The 20,913-nt window shown below is 45.2% G+C and overlaps 1 protein-coding gene across 3 annotated transcripts in view; it reads right to left on the bottom strand.

Annotated features, from left to right (window-relative positions):
• KCNJ5 (potassium inwardly rectifying channel subfamily J member 5) overlaps nucleotides 1-19,641 on the bottom strand; it is a 34,194-nt gene extending 14,553 nt beyond the window's left edge. The window contains exons 1-3 of one of the 3 annotated variants that reach the window (XM_090027639.1): nucleotides 19,196-19,641; nucleotides 12,220-12,304; nucleotides 7,640-8,586 (exon numbers count right to left, since the gene is read on the bottom strand). In XM_090027639.1, coding sequence (XP_089883765.1) covers nucleotides 7,640-8,579 — 940 coding nt within the window. In that variant the 5' untranslated portion in view covers nucleotides 8,580-8,586; nucleotides 12,220-12,304; nucleotides 19,196-19,641. Of the gene's footprint in view, nucleotides 1-7,639; nucleotides 8,587-12,219; nucleotides 12,305-12,947; nucleotides 12,967-19,195 lie in introns of those variants that run through there. The other 2 variants (XM_090027640.1, XM_090027638.1) reach the window with 2 other exon arrangements.
• Nucleotides 19,642-20,913: the final 1,272 nt, after the last annotated feature.

The raw sequence follows: 20,913 nt of genomic DNA, 5'->3' as shown, positions 1-20,913 counted from the left end.
TACACAGTGTCACTCATGTCACGAGTTTTGCTTGTCTGCAGCTTGAGATGCAGTTCCTCTCAAACCCCTGGACTGATCTTCTTGAAACCTGGCAGGCTTTGTGGGCTCAACAAGCCACCACCCCTGCAGTTTTGCTTTCAAGAATATGGGGAGCAGTTTCCCCCAAACCCCTGCACATATCATCTTGAAACTTGGCAGGCTATATGCTCTCAGCAGAGGCTACCACCCCTGCACGTTTCATCCAAATCAGACAAAAAACAACAAAGTTATAAATATTTCACCGATTTCCCATTATACCTTATGGCCAGATCTCCAAGTTGGCTCCGAAGTCTCAGAGCTGCTCAGGCCGGATCAAAGCAGGAATCCAGTCTGGAGCTCCGGATCAGATCCCTGGCATCCAAAGTGGCCAGATCCGAAGCTGGATCGAATAGTTGCCTACTCACACAGGCCTAGTAGATACTTCTTGTCCCTGGGGAACCAGATTTCTGAGCTCATCTGGATGTGGTCTGAGGTTTCAGATAGGAATCCAGAGTGTTAAAAGCTCTATTTGGGTCTGAGTTCTTTGCATTAGATAAATTGCTCTATTCTTTTTCTGTAGTCAAAAAGGGAGTAAAAACTATGAGGTGGCATTTTCCAAGGGGTGCCTTGACTTTAATGAGGGGTGCCTTGAGTCTAATGAGGTTGAGAACCAATGGTATAGGCAGATTTGTACCATAATGCATTTTTTTCATTGGGTTGGATGAACTAAAAATGAAAAATATGAAACAAAAGGAACATGGGGGAAGAAATTTTATTTCAGTTGGCCAAATGCTTCATTTTTGGTTATTTAACCTTTTTATCATTTAAAATATACATATTTAGGTTAATTTTAAACAAGCCGTAATTTCAAAACAAGGAGCCAAATCAATTCATTCAAAAACAAGTGATTTTTTTCAGGTTTGAAAGAGTGTGCTAGCTTCTATGCCCTTTTGCACATCATGAAATGAACTGTTTAGCTCCAATTAACTATACCTGTCCCCACCTGTTGTTGGCTATTCATGTCAGACATCGGGCTACCAAGGGCACAATTTGGCTCGTAGCACATGTAGCTCTGGCAGATATGTGAGAAGGAAGTAATTAAGTGTTGCTAAATTAAATGTCTGGGATTTTATAGGAGACTAAAAGGTGTCAGACACTCACAGCCAGATTTTTAAAAAAACTTAGGCATCAAAATGCAGACATCTAAAATGCCTTACATTGGTGGGAGTTACTTGCATATGTGCATTTGAAAATGTCAGCAGGTGCATTGTTGGAGCCTAAATATCTTTAACAATCAAACTTAAAACAGGAGTTCACTTAGTTTCCTTTGAATCCCAAACATCTTTTTTTTCTCATTTTGTAATGCAGGTGAATTTGCTGTGCAATCACTTAGACAGTATGAACTTGGAGCCCCATTATGCCATTTTTGAAACATGACTTTTCCCATCCAAACTAACTGGCAAGCTTTTATTCAGAAGCTGCTATGCAAACTCAAAATAGACAATTTTTTAATAGCCCTGACTACCTATGCCCTCTCCAAATGCCAAGCCACCCATATAATACATTTTGAAGCTGAGAGTCAGCTAGAAAAAGGATTGCAAGTAACTCGGGGCTAACTTCCTGATTCTTCTAGTTCCAGACATTATCCTCTGCAGAAGAAAGCAGAGCATCAAAAAGTAATTCACGTATCTAGCAAAAGTGAGCTACTCCCACTGACAGAGACAAGGGTTGTTCTCGGACCCGGGTGTAATCCAGGTCCTATTGGTTAGTTGATATCACAAAAAATGACAAAAAATCATCATCAGGGTGGCCATTAATAGGCAGTCGAAGCAAAGATACCAAGTACCATCTGGGGCAGTGGGCTGGGGTGAAGTCTGTTAACTGTCTAAGAGGAAGGGAATTGTAATTAACTGTCTCCTACGGTGCACACTTAAGGTCTCCTATCTTCCTCCTTCTACCCCACGCTGTTTCTTTTGTTCCCCTCTGCTCTGCATTACACTGAGCTTTCCCCTGTTTTCCCTGTCCTCTTGCTCTCTTGATCTGCGCTTCAGCAGTCCAGACAGTCCTACTGCTCCTTCCTCCCCCTGAGCTCTGCTTCCTCACTCAGAGGCACGGGCCCAGGGCTGCTCTGGAGTTTTTCACGTCTTGCTTCATGTCCAGCTGAAGCACTGATCCTAGACAAATGGGTTACAGATGACAGGATCATAGGAAAGTAAGGCTGGAAGGGACCTCACAAAGGCATCTGCCTCTCGCTCAAGGCAGGACCATCCCTGACTAAACCATCTCAGCCACGTGCCTGTCTAACCTGCTCTTGAAAACTTCCAAGGGTGACATTTTCATAATTTCTCTAGGCAGCCTGTTCCAATGCTTGACCATCCTCATAGGCAGAAAGTTCCTCCTAATCTCCAACCTAAATTTCCCCTGCTGCAGATTGAGGCCATTGCTCCTAATCCTGTCCCCTACAGCCACAGAATTCTCAACGCTCCTACAATAAGAAAGGTTTTAGTATTTGATATTATGTATGGGTTTTTTGCATGCTAAATTAAGGGTCAGCTCATGAGTTCTAAGCCAGCACAAAAAAAGATCATGGGTGAAGAGTTAAAGCAGAAAGCTAAAATGCAGGTCATGAGAGTAGACAACTAGTGACTGTCCTGTGGTAAACAGGATCAGCATGTCATGAGTTGGAATAAAAATGGAAATGGGACCATTCTCCAGCACTATTTATGTGAAAAGCTTTATTCTGGTGAAAGGGGAAGGAGTCTAGACCCAGAGTTGCAGTTTAGCCAGGTGACAGTTTTAAAGGTCAAATCTTAATTGCAGCTTGGATTTCAGCCTCCCTGAGTTTTCAGGACTTTGCAGCCAGGGTTTTAAATCCAGGACTCCTCTCCTACATTCCTTGTCATTCTTTACAGACACACAGTCTGGTGACTTGATCTCATTACAAATCTATAAATTGAATCCTTTTAGGGCACACTCCTGAGGAGCAGGGATCAAAAGCCACGGTGCAACCCATGGAGCTCCAGATGACTCTTCAAGCTCTGAGTATCAAGCTGGGGTAGATTTTGATGCCAGGCATTAGAGGGAGACATGATCACATATGCTAAGCTGGCATGATGAACTCTCCCCACTGGTAGACAAGTTTGCCCTGAGTATCTGAGGTTCACAGGAGTTCAAGTCCCATCTGGGTTGCCAGTCTGTAATGAGTCTGAGCCACATGCATTCACACACGTTGGGGATCAGCAGGGAAAAAACTCTGTAACCTTTGCCAGAAGCACAGTCCTTGGATATGCTGTGCAAGCCCTGGTTAGTCTTCCTTTAATTTTGAGGTTGAAGTGGAAACACTGCCCTGGCCAGGTGTCTCCCTAGCTTATTACACAAAAGTTGTTCAAAAAGCTATCTTAGCTTCCGAATCAGACCATGGCTCCACCTGACATCTGTCTGGCTTTAAATTAAGTGAAAGTCGTTCATCCAATTCCATCTTTTGGTCTTGACAGGAGACGCAAGGCTGTCTCCTGAGACTGGAATAATTAATTTCTGTAGATCTCTGCTCTTTTATATCATTACGCTCTGGTCTGTGCAGTCCCTCCGGGAGAGAGGCCCATTTATAAAGCAAATGGATTCCTCTGCTATGCTTTTAATTTTGAGGTTCTTATTGATAATGACTTCCTTTTGCACATCATTAGCAGTGGCTGAGCATTTGTAAAAGGAAGCACTATGTAAAGCTGCAGAGAATCTGTTCAAGTAGGATTTGCTGGTGTCAGCTTACAATAGTGAACAAGGCCTTGGGCAAATAAGGGACTGCTAGATATTAACCTCCCATCTCAGAAGAGGACTACACTTGGGCTACAAAGCAAGCTTCTATTACACCTCTTCTGCCCCTGTCTGAAAAGTTTTCTGTAATAACCGAGAGCTGACAGTCTAGGTGGGATTAGATTCTCCACTACAGTATTTTACACTGGGTAACTCTACTGACACTAACGGAGTAACGTCACTGGCGTACATGACCATGCCGTCTAGAAGTCCAGTTAAAAACTAGTGTTTATTGCTAGAAGCCTAGTCAGAAGCTGTGTTGTTGTGCAGCACAGTTGTACCTGCCCTACACGCAGCCATGCATTATACGCTCCGAATCCAACAGGCTAGAGATGGTCCTAAAAAACAAAGTCTTCAATTCAGACTCTCATGATCTTTGGGAATTTTCATATACAAATTGTTCACATCTGCAGAATATGCTGCCAGTAAAAATTACTCCCTGGTCGGACTGTATTAGACACAGGTATGCACAGTAACCAGCCACACTGCTGTAATGTAACCTATCTAGAGCTGCCCACAAGCTCTGCCTGGACGTTTCAGGTATTGTCGTAAGACGTTACTCACCCGAGGACTGAGGTTAGGTACTGAAATTTGTCTGCACTGGCTTTCTATTTCCTTCCAAGGTGTTGCTGGGAATCATTACATCCATGGCTAATCTGTGACATCGTGATTCGAGAGATCATCTCCCTCTACACCTTGTTGCAGTGGCATAACTAGGGTGGGATGACCAAGATAGTTCAGAGGTGGGGGCTGAAAGAAATGGCGATCATGTCAGTGGTAAAGGAGCAACAAGAAATCACCACTGTCCCTGTGCCCTGGGCACCTGGCCACATTGCTACGCTGCTGCCCAGCTGCACTTGTTGACTGGCTCAGCAGAAGATTTGTTATCAGATCCTGGGGTAAATGAGGGCTAGAAGGGACCTCAGGAGGCCTCATCTAGTCCAACCCCCTGCTTAAAGCAGGATCACCCCCAACTAGATCATCCCAGCTGAAGCTTTGTCTAGCTTGGTCTTAAAAACCTCCAAGGGTGGACTTTCCACCACCTTTCTGGGTAACCTGTCTTAGTGTTTTACTACCCACCTAGTGAGGAAATTCTTCCTAATATCTAACCTAAATTTTCCTTGCTGCAATTTGAGATGGTTGTTCTTGTTCTGTCATCTGCCCCCGCTGAGAACTGTCTCACTCCATCCTCTTTCAAATCCTCCTTCAGGTAGGTGAAGGCTGCTTTTAAATCCCCTCTCAGTTTCCTCTTTTCTAGACTAAATAAGCCTAGTTCCCTCAGTCTTTCCTCACAAGTCATGTCCCCCAGCCTCCTCACCATTGTTGTCACCCTCTGCTGGACTCTCTCCAATTTGTCCACATCCTTTCTGTAGTGGGAGGCCCAAAACTGAACACATTACTCCAAATGTGGCTTCACCAGTGCTAAATAGAGGGAAATAATCACTTCCCTTCCCCTACTGGCAACACACCTACCAATGCAGCCCAGGATGCCGTCAGTCTTCTTGGCAACAGGAGCTCACTGTTGACTCATACTCAGTTTATTGTCCACTGTCACCCCCAGGTCATTTTCTGCAGAGCTGTTTCCCAGGCAGTCAGCCCCCAGCCTGTCCCCGGTGCATGGGATTGTTTTGTCCTAAGTGCAGGACTTTCCACTTGTCCTTGTTGAACCTCATGAGATTCATTTTGGCCCAGTCCTCCACTCTGAATCCTAGCCCTACTCCCCAGCATATCTACTACTGTCACCTGCAAACTTGCTGAGGGTGCACTCTGCCATTTTCCAGATCACTGATGACGACATTGAACAAAACCAGCCCCAGGAGTGACCCCACTTGATCAGTCCACTTGATACCAGCTGCCAACTAGACATCAAGCCATTGACTACTATTCTCTGAGTCTCATGCTTCAGCCAGTTTTCTATCCACCTTACAGTCCATTCATCCAGCCCATACTTCCTTAGCTTGCCCACAAGCATGCTGTAGGAGATCATAGCAAAAGCCTTGCTAAAATCAAGGTATATCACATCCACTGATCTCCCTGAATTCACGGAGCCAGTCATCTCATCCTAGAGGGCAATCAGGTTGGTCAGGCATGACTTGGCCTTGGTGAATCCATGCTGACTGATCTCAGTCACCCTCTTCTCCTCCAAGTGCTTAGAAAGGGATTCCCTGAGGATCTGCTCCATGACTTTTACAGAGACTGAGGTGAGAGGCATGGACTCCTGCACATAGAAATGTCTGCTGCATTTGAAGGGCTGGTAAAACCCTGCTGTTTAGCTGGGCTGGTCTGGCTAAAGAACATATCTGTGATACGTTCTTTAGAGATCCTTGATAGGGCCCCTTTAAGAGTGATTTTACTTTGATGTCTTTCTGTTTCTAGACCTATTTCCCCTGTGATCCCCTTTTCTACCTTGCACACCCCCTGGAAAGGGCTATAGTGGAAGCAAAGGGGGAGGACTACTTCAAACCAGCTACTTTCACAACTGACCCCGTTAGACAGATATCACAGTTGACCTTCTGGATTTACCTCTGCAGATTTTCTCTTCACTCAGTGAGCAGCAGACAGAATCTACCTTAAATTAACTCACCGATTTACGCTGCTGTGGGAGAACACAATCTGGACCATAATGGCTCCGTTACATGTGGAGTAATGGCCACAGGGAAGTAGGGAGATGGCGGGGTCTAGCTCTGAATGAGGCTGCCAACTCTTGAGACTGTGTTAGGAAACTTGTAATATCTGATTTTTCCTTCTTAAATCATGGAGTAGTGTGAATCTATGAGACTTTCAGCTTTAAAAAAAATAAAATCTAAACTTAATTTCTAAGTTTCTAGCTCTCAGATTTTCACAAAACAACTTGAAAATGTGACTCAAGCTCACCCAAAAATTAAAAGAAAACCTTGATGAAGTTTGTGAGATGGTCTGATATCCTGTCACACACATGCAGTACGTCATGAGATACACTATGTACACGCAAATAAATAAATAAACATTAGCATATGCTGACTTTTTTTACTATTAACTCTGGCATTAAGCTACTCACCCAGAACTCCCATTTTTAAAACAGAGCAAGAAACAAGACTGGAGCCTCATCTCACACTCCCAAATCCAAACCACCCTAAAGTCATGTTCAAAATCTGGATCCAGATCTAGACATTATGGCTATTGGGCTCCTTCTTTAATTAGGCCATTTGGGGTGAATGCAGAACTGATTGTTTCCTTCTCTGTTTTCCCTCCTGCTTCCCTCCAATTGACATCTGAATGGCCTAAGCAATATTTCCAGAGATTCTCCCTACAGCCTATTCCGGTTTTAACTAGTTCTCGCTAACTGGAATATTTACATTGATATTCCATTTTCATCTATTCACCAACCCCCCCCCTGAACTGCAGCTGGACACCCATTATTCACCAACCCCCCCCCTGAACTGCAGCTGGACACCCATTGTTACAACTTTCTCATAATTATACTTTCGACAAACGGGGACATCAATATGATATTGAGACCTTTAGTCTGGCTACATTGGGGAAAACATGCAGCAAATATCCACCCTTGGTGCTCTCAACTCAGCATAGTGACTGAAGGTAGAGGAGCCACATCCAAGCAGCTACAATGAAGTAACATTTAATATAGTTTAGTTATAGCCTGTTTTAAATATGGGATACAACTGGGAAAGTTGTTGAGCCACTTGGGCTATACGAGACTCCAGTGTTTCATATGGACCACCCACAAGAGGGGAACAAAGACCCACATGATCAGCAAACATGGACTTTCAGTGCCCTTTTTGCTCCCTGCTACTTGCTTTTAGTAAAGCCTTACCTGTCGCTTCAACCATCCCTTCCAAGATGACCACAATTTCGAACTCTTCCTTCTCCAGCTGGGCACGTGACATCTCCCAGAAGGGGCTCTTCTCATTAATCTCATGTGAGATGATGAGTGGTGACACCAAGAACAGCCTGTCATCCCCAGTGTCGAAGCCCACATTGATGTCTGTTTGGTTCAAAGGGATAAACTCCCCTTCTTTGGTCTGTTTGGACTTAATCAGCTTGGCTCTAATGGACGCCTCAACGATGTGTGAATTCCGGAGGTCCCCAACCCGGAACATTAGACAGAGCTTCTCATCCCTCACAGAAATCACAGCGTTGTTGGAAAACATGAGGGTCTCAGCTCTCTTCTTTGGTTGGCTGATCTTGACAAACATGCACCCCACCATGAATGCATTGACTATGGAGCCCAGGATGGCCTGTATCAGGAGCAATACAATGCCCTCAGGGCACTTCTCGGTGATGACCCGATAGCCATACCCAATGGTTGTCTCAGTTTCAATGGAAAACAGAAATGCAGAGACAAACCCACTGAGATTTTCCACACAAGGAATCCAGTTCTCATCTTCAAGATGGTCCAAGTCTCCCCGGATGTAGGCAATAAGCCACCAAATGAAGCCAAAAAATAACCAAGTGATGGTATAGACCATGGTGAAGACAAGAAGGTTAAAACGCCATTTGAGGTCCACCAGCGTAGTAAAGAGGTCACTAAGGTACCGATAGGTTTCTTGGACATTTCCATGGTGCACGTTGCACTTGCCACTTTTCTCCATGTACCGCTGGCGTGGCTTCTTGACTTCTGGTGTCAGGAGGCGAGTTCGGTCGGTGGCGATAGGGACAAAGTCTCGCGGTTGTTTATGAATCTTCTTGGACTCCCTGGACGTGACTCCAATATCCATGTCCTGGTCCATGAAGATCCTAGAGTCTCCAGCCATGGTTGGCCTAGGGGAGGGAAAGAAAAATAAAGATTAAGATACCAGGAAAAGAGCGTCAGATAAAAACAGTGCTGTTTTAGCAAGTGAGCTGCTGTGACTGATTATAGAAAGGGGTGTTGAGATGCTGTGTAACATTATTGTATTGAGAGGCTGTGTCCCAAAGTGATTCAGTGCTGGGACAAAGTTCATCCTACATTTGAAAAACTTTCTGGTAGGGCCATTTCCTCTCTTCTAACATTATATCTGGATGCCTCTTTGGAAGGCCAGAGAATGGCACCTAACTGTTGAACATCTTTATGGTGAACCTGGTTGGCTCGGATGCTGAAAAAAGCAGGGATGTTAAACAGTTGCTTAGAATGAATTGGCTCTCCAGAAAGTGAAGACTTTAGTAATACTGCATAAGCCAATACTGGAAAGAGTATTCAGATAAGATAGTGAGGTGCATGGTCCTAGAAGTGATACAGAATACAACAGAAGCGGGGTCCTATCTGCATGTGTCTTGTTATTGATTTCATTCCTCAATGTTTTTCAAAGCTCTTTAGGCACATTTTATGCAAGACTAAGGCTTTGCAAGTAGGCTGGGAACTCTAAATACCTTGACCTAGAGTTTCAAAAGGGTCTTGTGATTTCCGATGCCTAACTTTCCAGGCGCTCCAGTTGAGAGGGCTTCAAAGAATTTGATTAACAGAAACTGCTCAGGGCTCAATCTCTGCAAATCAGGCATGCTCTAAGGCATCTTATCTTAAATCATGAGATACTTTGGAAAATTTAGCTCCTTTGATCTCTACTAAGAGCCCAGGTGTTTTGTACAAAACCATTCGAGCCAATTACAAACAGCACAAAACTAGATGAGTGCTGGTGGCTCTTGTCTGGTTCCACTGTAACATCCTCTTTACTAAGCCAAAGATTTTTAAAATCCTGACATAGATAATGCATTTTTTTTTTACAGGACGTATTTGTTCTCTTGAAAAAATCAAGAATCTGGTTTTTGAACTCAGCGCAGAGAGAGAGTCTCCCATGAGGAGCTGCCTAAGAAGCCTTCAGTGTATCAAAGGCAATGCTCTCTATGGCGCACACTCTCTGCAGTGTCCTTAGCAAATCCTATTAAAACCTAACCAAGTCTATTACCATTCTCTCTGTCTTTAATCTTCTTATGCATCTGTGAATGGGAAGAGGTGCAGAGATACAATTAAGAGCATCTTGGGAAAGACAAAGCTTAAGGCAGTGCAAAGTGGCTTCATCTTCTCAGGATTAAAAAGCATTAAAGGTGGATGGGAAAGAAGCAGAAACAGATAAACATATATATAAGGCCGTGAATTTTTGTTTCTGCTATAGCCGGGTCTGGTAAACAGCAGGGAATTACCCTTTGTATTAAAGCTATAGAACTCATTACAAATCATTACTTCCAGTGGAAAAGCCTGGGATTATTGCTAGAATCAAATTTTCTGTCTTATTCCAGTATGGATGCCAGTGGCCTACCCATCCTCTTAGTCATGATGGCAACATGCCTTTGGAGTTAACACATGAGACTGAGAATCTAGGCAGACTCTGTTCCTGACCCCGTCATCACGGCTCCCTCTGCAGAGTCCTTCCTATGCAAGGGCCATGTCACACAGCACACTTAGGACATGTTAACTGCACTTAAAATGTCAGCATTGCACATTCGAGCAGTCAAACACATGCTAAATGTAGCACTATCTCCAGATTGTACTACCTAACATGTGTTCAGCCATCACTGAACTGCTCCACAGAGATAATACGAATTCAAGTGCATTGTGGGGGCTGGGACCGACAATCAGCTGATTGTTGCTCTCAGTCCCAGCACTGCTTTGGAGCCAGTTCAAGACTACAAGCAGCAGAGACCTGGCTTGGCCTGTGGATTCAGCAGCAAGTGTGGATCCAGCAGCCCTCTTCTGGGCTTGGTTCCCCATGCCTCCTTCTACCTGTGGCCAGCCAGCAGCAGAGACCTGGTTTGCCCCAGCATGCCAGAGACAGGTACTCCCAGGATGAGCAGTACTGGGCACGCAGCGGGGAAGGTGCACGCTCCGGGTACAAGGACTGCACAACCTCATGGGTAGACATGCAAGCTGCTTGGTGCTGGGGTCAGGGTCAGGGGTGGGAGGGGGGCCATAGTCAGCGCCAACCCTGCCCAGATTGAGCTGAGGTTACAGTAAACATTACTGAGCAATGGCTTGTAACACATTCTGACTTTTAATACAGCACAGTGATGCTTACTACGATCTAAATAGAACATGCTAAGTGATGAGGCCCAAGAGAAGGAAGATATAAAAAAAGAGAAGATTGAGAAGAGAAAAACTGGTCCTGCAGCTACAGCCAGTGGACATCAGGCCCAGATCTCCTTTGCTTCTGCATGTACCAAATGACCCATTTCACAGCCTGCAAGGGGGTGTCCAGCCTGGTGTAGGATCAAGTGCAGGGGTGGGTAACAGGACAACTGGAAGGGAAAGGAAGGGGCTGGCTTTGATGGCAGCATCAAGGGGTTTGGCAGTGAATAGGAATATATAAGTGGCAATTATATCCTTGCTCATCTGAAAGAGAATGACCAGATATGGCATGCTGCCATGTACTGTACTTAGCTACGCAGCATTTAGTCTTGTTTTCTGTATCCTGCACCTTCAAATCTCTTCAAACTCTGGGCTTGATTCTCCAGGGCCTGCAGCATGTGTCCACTGATAGCTGGGCAAAGTGGGTATAAAATGTTGCAAAATCACAATGGTGGAGTTTGACTGTCACCTGTCCCAGGTATAGGTCTGCAGAGAACATACCCTGTATATGCAGAGAGGGGCTGCCCCTCCATTCACTTCAGTGGTGATAAGAACAGGGGGGAGACTATTTCCTTCTTTCTCCCGGAGACTTTATTTTGTCCTTTCCTGTTTGTCCACTTCACTATGTATAAAGTTAATTCATTCAGGCCAAAGGTTTATATGTGTGGAAAGATGTAAAAAAAACCCTAAACCACAACACAAGCAGCAAAAAGAACAAGTAACCATTTTATAGATAAGTTTGGAATGATTTCATTAAAAGAAAAAAACCCCTCCTGACCTGTATTAAAGTTGATATTTTTACCTGTAAAAGATTCATGTGATGCTACATTCTGCTTTTGGTGGCACTCTGGAAATGAGCCAAGATACCCAGATCTGAGCTATGAGATGCTGTACCGCACAGTACAGACAAGAATAAAATAGGATCAAAGAAATCAAAAGATCAAAATCCCTGAAACTCTGACTCCTGACAAACAGCCTGGAGAGACTTCATGCAAATGGCAGTGCAGTGAAAGCTGCCTTAAGCAAACCGCTTGAGGGACAGGCAGAAATCAGCTGCCTAGTTCTTTAACTACAGGTCAAGTGAAAGTATCCCCAAAACCTTGGGGAGACTTTAAAAATGATCGACCCCTTCGTGCAAAGAGGGTGGTACCTATTACAGAGTAACTTCCCTGTCACTTCCACTGTAATTAGAACTTGTCCTACTATTTAATCTTAATTTCCCCGGTTGCAGGTTAAATCTCTGCTTGTGAATAATGAAAATAATTGATTACAGGCTTCATAATGAAGGGGATTATATACTCTTCTTAAGAGATGCAGCATGATCCAGTATTCAAAGTGGGAGTCAATACACTAACCTGGTTTCTGTTCCTGATTCTGTCGGTAACTTTCTTGTCAACTTGAGCAAACCACTTCTCTTCGGAGTGCCTCAATTCCCCATCTCTAAAATGAGGGATATTGAGATGTACATTTTCTTTGAGATTTTAGGCACAGAATAAATCCAGGACCCTGCTTTGTCATTAGAGGTCTGAATGTTCCAAGTTACTCTAGCACAGACAACACAGAGCAAAAAAGGAGTAGAGATATGAGAGTTTGAGGTTCTGCTTTACACACATATACAGTGATCCCCACCATGCACGCATGCTTCCTGGCTAATGGAAAGTATGTGCAAGCATCCAAAGGAAAATAAGCCTTTAGTCTGCGCATCACTGTCCTTCCTTAGTAAATAGATCTATGGATGGCCACAGCCTCCGACAGTCACACAGACCATGCTGTTTCACTGGCATTTACCGTCCGCGATTACACAAGGCCAGGATAATAAAAATGCCACTTTGCAACAGAGCTGCTTGTTCCCTTTGGACAGGCTGCTGAGAGCTGCTGCAGAAGGAGCTGTGAGACAGTGCATTATCAATTTTACAAAAAGGCCTTTTATCAGGCTTCTCTGTATCGCTCAGCATTTCACCCAGATGCCAGACGCAGGGGTGAGCTGTGATATGGAGGGAAGGGATCTCAGAGTTGACATCCAACCCAATGGCTGTAGCTGAATGATGGGCACTGTTTTAAAGGGGTTGCTTTTAACCCTTACCTGCCATCATCAACAGGCCTCCTGCTCCCCCCACACCTACACAGGAGTGTGCTGCAAACACCACAAAAAGAGAAGTGAGAAAGAACGCTTTTCTTAGAACAGTGATTTTCTTTCTTATGAAGAATTTAGGTCAAATGATGATCTTGGTGCAAGGAAGATTTCACTGCTCTCTGAAGTCACACAGGTTTCGGATGCTGGCACGAGGTTCAGAGTGGGGTTTAGTCCTCACCTCTGAACCACAGATTGCCTGTGTGACCAGGAGTAAATCTCTTAATTCCCCTCACTATCAACTGGGGATGATAATACTGCCCTTATTCCACCTTTTATTCTGTCTTGTGGATAGGAATCACAAATTCTTTGGTCCACTTTCTATGCGTCTGAAGAGCGATGGACGCAGTGGGAACTTAAGCACGGCGATTAAATGATTTGTGCTGTAATATTAGCAATAACGTGGTCAGGGTGTTATGTAGGGTTGTGAAGTGCTGTGAAGGTGGAAGAAAAATGCAAATACATTGTTTTCCTCACCTTATTATCATGGGCAGGCACATCTGCTTTGCCTTAACACATACCGCATACCTCTGTGCCCCCAGTACGCACCATTCACAACTTTCTGCCACCATTGGTGCCTTCAGTGACTGATTTTCCCAAGCAGCAGCTGGTACAGTATGAGCAGGATCACTGCTCTCTGCTCCAGGCCGGTTTGGGCTGCTGGGGGAAGGAGGCTGCAGTGTAAATCAGGAATGTCATGCACCGGTAATCGTATGGGATTAATCAGGGCTGGCTGAGTACTAATCTCATAGGTCTGAGCTGAAGTGTAGTGTGTCAGAGTCAGGACTGCAATATCAGGGGCAAGAGGCAGGGATGCTGTATGCGTCTGCCCTGTGCCCTTCTCTAAGCTTTAGCCGTTCCAAGTGGCAAGAGCCAGGTTGCACAAAAAAAAAGAAGGGGGATTGGGGGAGCTCAAAGCAGAGGGACAGGCAGTCATTTTCGTACGATCACAGCTGCTCCTTTCCCCAGGCCCTGCTCTCAATCTCCTGCAGATTCCTTTCTGCTTGCATTGCATCAATTTAATTAAAATGCCTAACCAACACTTGTAGGGAGCAGGTGAACATCAGCAAGAGAAAACAAAGTGGGCAGATTTACAAGCAAATCCACTGAAACAGAGGAGCCACAGAAGGTGCCTGCGGAAGGATGAAGAAAAAAAATCAGTCTAAAAATGCTGTTCCCTGTCCCAATCTATTGGAAAGTGGCTGTGGGGCAGATGCTTAATGATAAACAGGGCCTTTATTTCCCCTGAGGAAGGTAGCTGTCCATCCATCCACTTATTTATAGCCTGTACTTTATTAGGATTAAACTATCCAGGGAAACTGGAGAGGATCCAGAGTTGAACAACTAAGATACTAAAGGGGCTGAAATGCAAGCCATATGAGGGAAGGCTGAAGGAACTAGGTGATTTTAGTTTGCAGGAAAGCAGATTAAGGGTCGGGGAGGAGGGGGTCTGATAGCTGTTTTCAAAAATTTGAAGGGCTGCCATAAAGGACATTGTGCTCCCTTGCCACAGAGGGCAGGGCAAGGGGAAATGGGTTTAAAGCACATCGAAGCAGATTTAGATTAGAGCTCAAGAAAAAAATTCCTAACTGTAAGAACAGCCAGACAGCAGAACAGGGAAGCTGTGGGATCTCTCACTGGAGAAACAAGAAGAGGTTGGACCAGCATCTATCTGAGATGGTTTAGTGAATCCTGCATCCACACAGGGGATTGGACAGGATGACCCTTGAGGTCCTTTCCAAACCTACAAGAATATCTGTGCCGTGTGTGTGTGTGTGTGTGAGGGAGAGAGAGTTAGTGAGGTAGAGGCAGAGACAGACACTCAGACTCTTCTACGCCTCAATTTCTCTGCCCATAAAATGGGTATATTGATAGCTACCTCTGCTGTTCAGTGGCTTAAGATCTATTGCTGGAACGCACTATTTAAGAGCGCTCTCCTATAAAAGGCAAAGCAAAAGACAAAGAAAACTCCACAGAAGGGAAACGGATAGCACTTCAGTGATAAACATGGGGTTCAAAACGCATGACTGCCCCCCACCGCCCCCCAATTCCTTTCCAAAGTGTAATCTCACTCAGCACCAAAGTATCAAGATTCTTTTCCTTTCCTCTTTGAGCTTTCGTTAACTTGGCATCATCGCTCCCCTTGCACACTGACAGCCAGGAGTGCTGAGCTGCAGTGGAATTCCTCTGGGGCTGAAGGAGATACCTACCCACGGATACACAAAAGTGGCTGATTGATGATTACCTAGGCAGTTACCAAAGGAAGCGAGAAGCCTTGCTGCTTGCTACAGAGCTGGGTTGATGACTACCTGTCTGTTCAGGGTTTGTTAGACTTAGAAATATTATAACACAGTCTTTCCAAAAATGGCTGGTAAGAAAATCTCTCTGGGCAGGAAGTTGGAATAACATGGGGGGGAGACTGACTTGAAGTATTTCTGGCTGTTTCATATCTGTCTATCCAGTCCCCCAAAGATACCGGGTGACTAAAATACTAATTATCCTGAGCCCTTTTGTTCTCAATACGATATCTATTTCTAAACTACATGAACACTTTATGGCTTTGAGTGCATTTACCTCTTGCCCCCTTTCTGAGACAAGGAAATGCTCTAATTTCCATTATAGGTGGGAGTGATTTCATGATTTTTGTAATATCGCCTGGGATGTCTGCAGCAAAGCAGAGGCTTGAACCCAAATTTCCCAGTCCTAATCACTGGAATTCACTCCTCTTCCATTGATCTATCAAAGCAAAATATGATATCCACCATTTCTATGTATGGACTAAACTTTAAAAAAATGTAAGCTATCATCCTCCTGTAGGGTAGGATAACAGCATCTTTAACAATGAAGGCCCAATGACTTTACACACACTGCCACAACCACTGCCTGCAATCACAGCCCCGTGTTCTGGAAGGACTTTTACTCATGGCTAAGCTGGGTCAGGACTGATTGATATCTGCAGAAGGCAGTAAGGAAATCCCAATTGCAAGTGGAACGAGGTTGCATAGGAAGGATGTTTATTGTTCAGTAGACAGTATTTGCCTTTCAGAATCATTACTGCACTAATGTCCTTGTTGGTAAAACTGGGTGCATCTACTCATGTTCTTTGCTGACTAATTAGCCCCACAGTAAAGCACCACCATCTACATGTGCACCTGTATTAGGGCATGGTAAATTAATAAACTCTGCTGTAGGATAATATTGTCCAGGACAAGTACTATCCTACAGCAAAGTAGTTATGTGCACCAAAACGCACATGTAGACAGTGACTGTGGCTGGCTGGGGCATGAGGGTGCTACAGTTCAGGGGTTTCCTGATGCCTAGCCTTGCACTGTAGTATTCTCGTGCCCCAGCCAGCACCTCCACAGCTCACTAAGCCAGGGAGGAGTAGTCCCGGGCTGGCAGGATAACCCCTCTCAGGATAAACCCCCATGCTCCACCCCGGCTCAACATGCTGCAGGCCTGGGTGCACATGTAAACGCTGCACCCAGGAGCAATAAACTCCAGTGCAAATCGTGCTGGAGTTTATTACGATGTGCTAATTGCATGTGTAAATGTACCCGTTGAGTCACAGAATGACTGGTCCAAGATAAAACTATGACTCAATGGCAGATAGATTTTCTGGACTATCTTACATAGAATTTATTAGAGAATTATACTCCTACTATAGGCAATGGGAAGTGAACCATGAAACCTGGAAGGAAACAATCGTTTTCTATTAAAGCCTACAGATTTTACAGTAATTTCTACAGAGACTTCTGTAGAGTTCCAGCTCTGATAAGGGACATATAGGTCCTTTACCAGGGGTGTTTTCAAAAAGGTATACCAAAAATGACTTATGACTAACCTCACAAGTATCAGGACAAACCTGTGGTTTGTGTAAATGATGGTAGCTCTTTCAGCATCAGTGGAGCTGCACGCATTTATGCCGACAAGGAACTCGGCCTGTATAGTTTTATGTGACAGAAAATATCAATATCTTATTTTTATTGCTAAAGGGAGAAAATTCTGTTTTTATCGTGAACTTTTTTCAGAAGTGTAATATGCTAAAAATACCAAGCCTGCTAACCCCCCCACCAATATGTTCTTTTTTCTTTCTGTTTACACCAACTTCATCTAGAAGAGGCAGAGGTTTTGAATGCATTTTTTCCAGTGGGAATTCAAGCATGAAAAAATCCCATGGAAATTACAAAATTGTGGGTGTATTAAAATATACCAAAGTTGGTCTAATAAAAAACAGAGCGGAGGAGCTGAAATTTTAACGGGAAAAAAGCTTAATTGTATTTAAACAAAAGAGAAAGACGGGAAATGCCTTACGAGATATTCTAATGACCTCAGTGAGCAGCTGAAGAATTACAAGAGTGAGAATTATTTTATAGAAAATAATGACTAGGGAGCGAGTAGATACCAAGTATGGAGATGAGGGAGTATATGCAACATATTATAATGACGGGCTCAGTGGGAGTTCAAATACTGCAAGCAGCGGACAGGCGAATATAATTATTATAAAATAATTAACTAGGAAGTTATATTTCACAGCACTGTAAGTGGTGAGCAGTATGCCTAGGGATGCAGCAGCAGGCCCAGGCTGCTGCTTGGGTAGTCTTATCTGTGTCCGTGTTATTCAGACAACAGTTGGTTCCTCAATAAAGCAAACTTGAATGTGGGGCCATTTATTCCACCCACTTTCAGGGAAATGACTTTTTCCAGGCCAAAAGCTCTCTGAAACATCTCAACTTCCCATACATTTGTCCTACTCCCTATTTCTAGGGACATCTGTTGCCCTTCTGGTGTGTTTGAAGGGCTGTCTGGCAGCATCAGTGCCCCATCTTCTGGTTCAATTATCTGCAGCTCACACCCCTGCTATTTATACAGTCAGAATATGGCAAGTGGAACCTGGGTAAGGGGAATCTCTACCCAGACTCAAAAGCACTAATATTCCTGCTACATGTTCAATGATTCTTGAACCCAAAGAGCGACTGAGAGACACTACAGAATCCTGCACCAGTTGGAAAATGAAAGCTAACCCTATCCTCTTACACTTCTGCAGGACCTTGCAACCAGAGATCTCAAAAGTTAGGTGGCCTAGGAACACCCCCAGAGTCTAGGATGGTACTATGATGCCCATTTTACAGATGGGAGACACTGAGGCCCAAAGAAAGGTCACACAACTGGCTAGGAGCCAGGCTAGAAGTCAGACTGCAGAGGTTCTGGGGCAGGGACTCTGTTCTGCTGGTGCGGTGCCTAGCACAATGGAGACCTGCTCCAGAACTCGGGCTTTCAGGCACTACCATCATACAAATCAAAAACAATTTCACTTATTACCCATCCCAGTAAAGACCGGTGACTCTTGACGTACCGCTCCCTGCCAACCCCAGTCAAACCCAGGTTGCATCCAACTACTGACATTTCAGTTTCATGCTTGGATGCCAGAAATGATCCCACTGAGAACTGGCCCTGAATTGTTAAAGCTCTGCCAGATCACGAAACCCAATTCACTAAGGACTGACATGTGTGCAATATAAAGTTGGGACCTGGTGCCAGACCAGCACACTATCAACAACTGAGCGGAAGGACTCACAGTGTCTGTGCGAGCCATGTGGAGTGACAGCTGACACTGCACAGACAGATCTTCCTCCTGTCTGCCATAGGCACAAACACCAAAGAACCAGTAGGGATACCCCATGCATAAAACAGCCCAGCAGCACAACCCACTCCAATATCACCATCACCATCACCATCATCATCATCATTATAATTCGGAGCCTAAAATGTAACAACTCTTTAAATCTCAAGCCAAGTATTAAATGCCTTAATTTTAAAAGACCTAATTGCGGATCCAGATATAAACTCAGCATTGTTCCACTGGTTTAAGTGTTGTTCAGCTACTGTCTCCCGATACAACCCCTATTACCACAGTACCTCAATAATATCTCATGTCTCTATCCCCAAACTCCTTTGCCAGATCCAACAATGGCACGCTCATAGATCTGAATCCAGCCCGTCTTCCTAATTTGGCCCTGGCAGCCTGTGGGTAGGAAAATGCCAGTTCGCTGGCCGTCACCCTCCCAGGGCTGGGTTCAGAAGCCCCATGGCTGGCTGCCCTAGTAACTTCATCACTTGTCCTCGGGCTTTCTAGGCTCTTGCTTTTCTGCAGCCAGACAAGAGGGCGAGGTGGAAAGCAAACATACAGGGTAACTTACTTGTTAACAGCCGCTCCGCATCAGTCTTGTTCCCTGGCACTTTGGGGGTAGTGGACGGTGACAGAGATAGGAGGTAGGTAACACAGCCACTGGAGAAGCGTCCGGTCCATGCCATCACCGGAGCACTGGAGTCTTCTCATCCCAGGCTCTCCTCTCCCTCCCCAGTCCCGCCTGCTAGTACAGAACATTTGTATAGCACTATTGATTCAAATGCACGTCCCCTGTCCCTAGCTATCCCTGGAGTTTGCTGGCTCTGACACAGCCATCATGGTTCCCAGACCCCTGCCCTCCGGCAGTACAGTGGTACTTTTGTCTGTTAAATCTCCCTCCCTCTCTTTGTTTGCTCCCTCTCTCCCTCCTGTAGTACAAATGAATTATTGGTGTAATAAGGCTATTTAAAGGGCTCGGGTGGGGTGGGGGGAGAGAGGAGATGAGCGCATGTGATCAGGAGCATCATCTGTTCTGAATGAACAGAAAAGGGAAGGTGGCTGGAGTGAAAGCAGTGAGGGGAGGAGTTTATACTGCTGCTTTGTATAGAAAGGGCCAATGTGGGGCTGGGGGGTGGGAGGAGAGGTTTGCTCCTTGCCTTGAGAGAATGCAGATGCCACTGGGCTCCCCTCCGGCCGCATGGTCTTTGCCTCCTTGCCAGTTCTCTGCAAGTCGATTCCCCAAAAGCATCATCCCACTCTGTCTGCAACCTTCGCTGCTCCCCCATCTCCTCCATCCTCCTTTGTTTTGTTGTTTCTATATATTAAACCACACACAGATGCAGCTCTTCCAAGCAAAGGGCAGCAGGAATGCAGCAGCTGGCGAGCTGCACATTGGATTGGGAGTGTGTGTGTGTGTGTGTGTGTGTGTGTGTGTGTGGTTTGGTGTGGTGTGTGTATGCATCTGGCTGGATGAGTGTATTTGTGTGCATGTGTGTGTGAATGCAGCAGCTGCAGAGCTGCACGTCTGATTGGGAGTGTGTGTGTGTGTGTGTATGCATCTGATTGGGAGTGTGTGTGTGTGTGTGTGGGGGGGGTTTGGTGTGGTGTGTGTATGCATCTGGCTGGATGAGTGTATGTGTGTGCATGTGTGTGTGAATGCAGCAGCTGCAGAGCTGCACGTCTGATTGGGAGTGTGTGTGTGTGTGTATGCATCTGATTGGGAGTGTGTGTGTGTGTGTGTGTGTGTGGTTTGGTGTGGTGTGTGTATGCATCTGGCTGGATGAGTGTATGTGTGTGCATGTGTGTGTGAATGCAGCAGCTGCAGAGCTGCACATCTGATTGGGAGTGTGTGTGTGTGTGTATGTGTATGCATCTGATTGGGAGTGCGTGGGTGTGGTGTGGTGTGTGTGTGTGTGCATCTGATTGGGAGTGTGTGTGTGTGTATGTGGTGTGTGTGTGCATATGTCTGCATGATTGGGAGTGTGTGTGTGTGCTCGGCTTGGGAGTGTGTGTGAATGTTTAGCAAAGCTGTGAAAAACTGAGTGGGTTTCGTCTCTGGGGTGGATCAAGGAGCTGAAGAGAGCAGGAGGCGGTGGGAGAGTGAGCGGTGTCTCGCTTCTTTTTTGCAAGCTAACTATCAAACGACTGCAGAGGGGCTTGCTGTGCAGGGAGGTCAGGTCCTCTCCCCCCAGCTGGGTCCCAGGGAATGTTCCCAGAGATCCCTCTGCACTGCCTGCTTTCTTGGCTCTGATTTTTATTGCCTTCCTTTAAGAAGATCCTAAGCCAGAC

Source organism: Crocodylus siamensis, chromosome 14 (genome assembly GCF_052110815.1).
Source record: "Crocodylus siamensis isolate JL-2025a chromosome 14, ASM5211081v1, whole genome shotgun sequence".
NCBI lineage: Eukaryota > Metazoa > Chordata > Crocodylia > Crocodylidae > Crocodylus > Crocodylus siamensis.
Note: the sequence above shows the minus strand (reverse complement) of the source record. Positions and strands in the feature narration are given on the sequence as shown.